This window comes from Aplysia californica, unplaced genomic scaffold (genome assembly GCF_000002075.1).
Source record: "Aplysia californica isolate F4 #8 unplaced genomic scaffold, AplCal3.0 scaffold00496, whole genome shotgun sequence".
Taxonomy (NCBI): Eukaryota; Metazoa; Mollusca; class Gastropoda; order Aplysiida; family Aplysiidae; genus Aplysia; species Aplysia californica.
Window position 1 is genome coordinate 156,806 of NW_004797766.1, and position 1,944 is coordinate 158,749.

Consider the following 1,944-nt stretch of genomic DNA (forward strand, 5'->3'; position numbering starts at 1 on the left):
TGTCTCTCTCTCTCTCTCTCTCTCTCTCTCTCTCTCTCTCTGTCTCTCTCTCTCGTTCTCTCTCTCTCTCTCTCTCTCTCTCTCTCTCTCTCTTTCTCCCTGTCTCTCTGTTTCTTTCTTTCTCTCTGTGTTTCTCTCTCCATTCTCTTTATTTCTCTGTCTATCTTTATTTCTCTCTCTTTCCCTATCTCTCACTATCTACTAGTCTGTCTCTCCCTCTCTTTTCTCTCTATTACAGTTTTACATAAAACGTGTATCGTATAATTGGAATAAATTTAATGTACCACCAACAGAATGATAGATGGAAACGCATAATAACACGATTCATTTTATGAATTTAATTATTTTGGTTTGGGTCGGTTTTTTTCAGGAAACGGGTAGAAAGAAGATCGACAGGGAGAACTCCACATCTTTAGCAAAAGCCTGGTTTTTAATTACCGTGAACGTCATCTCCAGAACACCAACTTATTTACGTCACAAGTTACGGCGCAAGAAATTCGACACCTCTACAGAACGATAGAAGAAAAAAAAAAGGCATGTTGTGAGGGGATACGGATTTAAACAGAGACAGCGACACCCTCTTTCAGAACCGCAAAAGAAACATCGACGACGACAACAACATCAGCAACTACTATCAAAGAGAAAGAAAGTCGAGACCAAGTAGCGTAGTACAGAATACAGAACGAGAGAAAGGGAGAAAGAGAATAACAAAAAGAAATCCATACTGATCTCACGATAATTGATTAATCGAAGTCAAGCCATTTTTCTTTTCCAGAACTAGAGCGTCCATACAAGTGCTAATCCCATACACTTCAGTAACGAAATCCCCCCCCCCCCCTCCTTTTTGTGAAATTAAACAAATGCTGTTTACAACAAAAAAGAAATCGAGATCGCTACAGACTTCAGGGAATCTTATAGCATTTTAGAAAACAAAAACTAAATAAAATTGGTTCCCGCATTCCTTCATACATATCTGTCTACGACATACGTACTTCCCTTCCACAATTACCTGTATACGACGATATAGTCGATTCCATACACGCAGCCTGTCTACGATATCCCTGCTTCGTCCAGCGGTTGACCTCGTCAGATTTCCCTCTTGGTTCATTCGAGAAGTACAATGACCAAGTTTGGACTATTTCCTTGCCTGGCTCTTCCAGTTTTGGTTATTCAGATCTCACTGGTGTACTCAATCTCAGGTAAGCAAGGTGCTCACAATAATGTTTCCCATTTCTCTCTGATTTCATTTTTTTCTGAGGGTGTTGTTATTGTTGTTGCTGCTGCTGTTGTAATTGTTGTTGTTGCAGTTCTTGTTGTTGAGTCTTTTTTTTTTTTTACATCTCTTTACTTTTTTGTCTCTTGTCTCTTTGCTCCTTTCTTATTTAAATTTGTTTTGGGGATTCTCCAAGTAAATGGTCTTGTCGCTCTAGTTTTTATTCCTTTTATTTTTTTATTCCTGACCTAGCTTTTGATGACGAAAGGCAGGAACAATTTTTTTCAAATACTGATTAAATAGTTCTACTCAAGTCAATTTACTTTTTTAAAAAATAATTTTCTACAATAGTTATGATGATGATGACTCTAATTTATTCTCTCGCCCCTTCCAGTCCACCTAAGCTACAACTCTTCAGACCTCGCAGACAGCGATATCCCAGAGGTAGTGAACATTTCCATCAGTTCCAACGCAGATGTGGTCACAAAACTTGAGCTGCTACGAATTCCAGAACATTCGCCCAATGTGCCTTTGTACACCCTCCGTGTGGGGGCGGACGGGGAGTACGAATATCGAAAGGAGAAACTCAAAGACAGACAGGTGAGATGGTTGTGGTAGTGGTAGAGGTAGGTGTGGGGGTTTCTTTGGTGATTGCTGGGGTGGAAGTGGAGATTATCATCACCATCATCATTAGTCGTCGTCAGTAACAACAACAACAACAACAACAAAAA

The 1,944-nt window shown here is 39.7% G+C and overlaps 1 protein-coding gene across 1 annotated transcript in view; it reads left to right on the forward strand.

The window, feature by feature from the left end:
* Nucleotides 1-825: 825 nt before the first annotated feature.
* The window catches only part of LOC101852348, a gene marked incomplete at both ends in the record, with an annotated part of 30,019 nt that continues 28,900 nt past the window's right edge, over nt 826-1,944 (forward strand). Inside the window, 2 exon segments of the mRNA XM_013086727.2 lie at nt 826-1,199; nt 1,608-1,813. Of these exon segments, the coding sequence (XP_012942181.1) occupies nt 1,121-1,199; nt 1,608-1,813 (285 nt within the window).